This window comes from Dendroctonus ponderosae, unplaced genomic scaffold, assembly GCF_020466585.1.
Source record: "Dendroctonus ponderosae isolate FM_Combo_2020 unplaced genomic scaffold, Dpon_F_20191213v2 Dpon_F_20191213_6, whole genome shotgun sequence".
Classification (NCBI taxonomy): Eukaryota; Metazoa; Arthropoda; class Insecta; order Coleoptera; family Curculionidae; genus Dendroctonus; species Dendroctonus ponderosae.
Window position 1 is genome coordinate 9,407,804 of NW_026018814.1, and position 1,144 is coordinate 9,408,947.

Consider the following 1,144-nt stretch of genomic DNA (forward strand, 5'->3'; position numbering starts at 1 on the left):
GATAAAGTTTATTTGTGGTCTTGTCATCCAGTTTTGGTACTTTCGAACGTCTTTTTTCCTTTGAGTATGAATAAATCTTTGAGTAAAGCTTTCTAAATAAATATATTTTGGCATGATTTTAGGTGTACGATTACCTGGGCGGCCCACTTAAACAAACGACTCAAACAGCGGACGTGCGTGAAAATTATGGTAATGGGGTGGATTTGTGCTGCGTTTATGGCATGTCTCCCCCTTCGAGGGATAAGTAGCTACGCAAGAACCAGCATTTGCCTTCCCTTGGAATACAAGAATACTTTCGACCTTGTTTACTTGTCCACTCTTCTGGTAATCAATTGTACGGCTTTCACCGTCATTTGTATGTGCTATGGAAGTATGTACAGAACTATTCGATCAGGTATGGGACATTTTTTAAATAATTCATCTTGAATGGTCTTAGTTAGTAAAGGTGAAAATGTCGTCTCAGGGATAGAAATTTTTAAATCCTCGTTCATCTGACGATAGCTAAGTTGTTCGAAACGGGTCCTGGTGGTATCTGAGATCGGTACATATCAAAATCTGTTCTCACGTACATCAGAAATCTTTAGCGGCTTTGATAATGACAAAATAATTATTAGCTAAGCTGGACATTATTAAGTAGTTAGCTTAGCCTAGGGAGAGTGTTTTATAAAGGAATGAATGAATAATTCAACATCTGGTTGCCCTAATATTAATACTTGGAACTCGGAACCTACAAAAAATACAGTTTTGCGCTAAAACAATAACTCGTATATTACCAGAGGCTTTTAATGAATCCGAATGAATAAAATGCAGAAATATACTACCGACAAACTTAAAAAAATAAAACATTACACGTACGAACATCAAACATTTGTTAGTGAGTTTTTTGAGTTTCTTGTATGAATTTATTAAATTGAGTTACAACATATCAGCATTAGGTAATCGGTATGTAAATAAACTGGTTTTTCAGCGTAATGCGTAAGAACAATGACGTGTTCATAAATGTTTATTCAAGGATTTGTGGAAATGCATCTTTTACACATCAACCAACCCAAACTAACCCCAACCGGATCATCACTCATGTTAAAAAAATAGTGAGACAACATTCTAACCAGTTAATTAAAGTAACTGACAACAATATTTTTTT

General features: G+C 35.1%; 1 protein-coding gene across 1 annotated transcript in view; it reads left to right on the forward strand.

Annotated features, from left to right (window-relative positions):
• The window catches only part of LOC109545022 (lutropin-choriogonadotropic hormone receptor), a 29,051-nt gene that overhangs the window by 22,407 nt on the left and 5,500 nt on the right, over nt 1-1,144 (forward strand). The window contains exon 17 of the mRNA XM_048667274.1: nt 123-394. Coding sequence (XP_048523231.1) covers nt 123-394 — 272 coding nt within the window. The remainder of the gene's footprint in view (nt 1-122; nt 395-1,144) is intronic.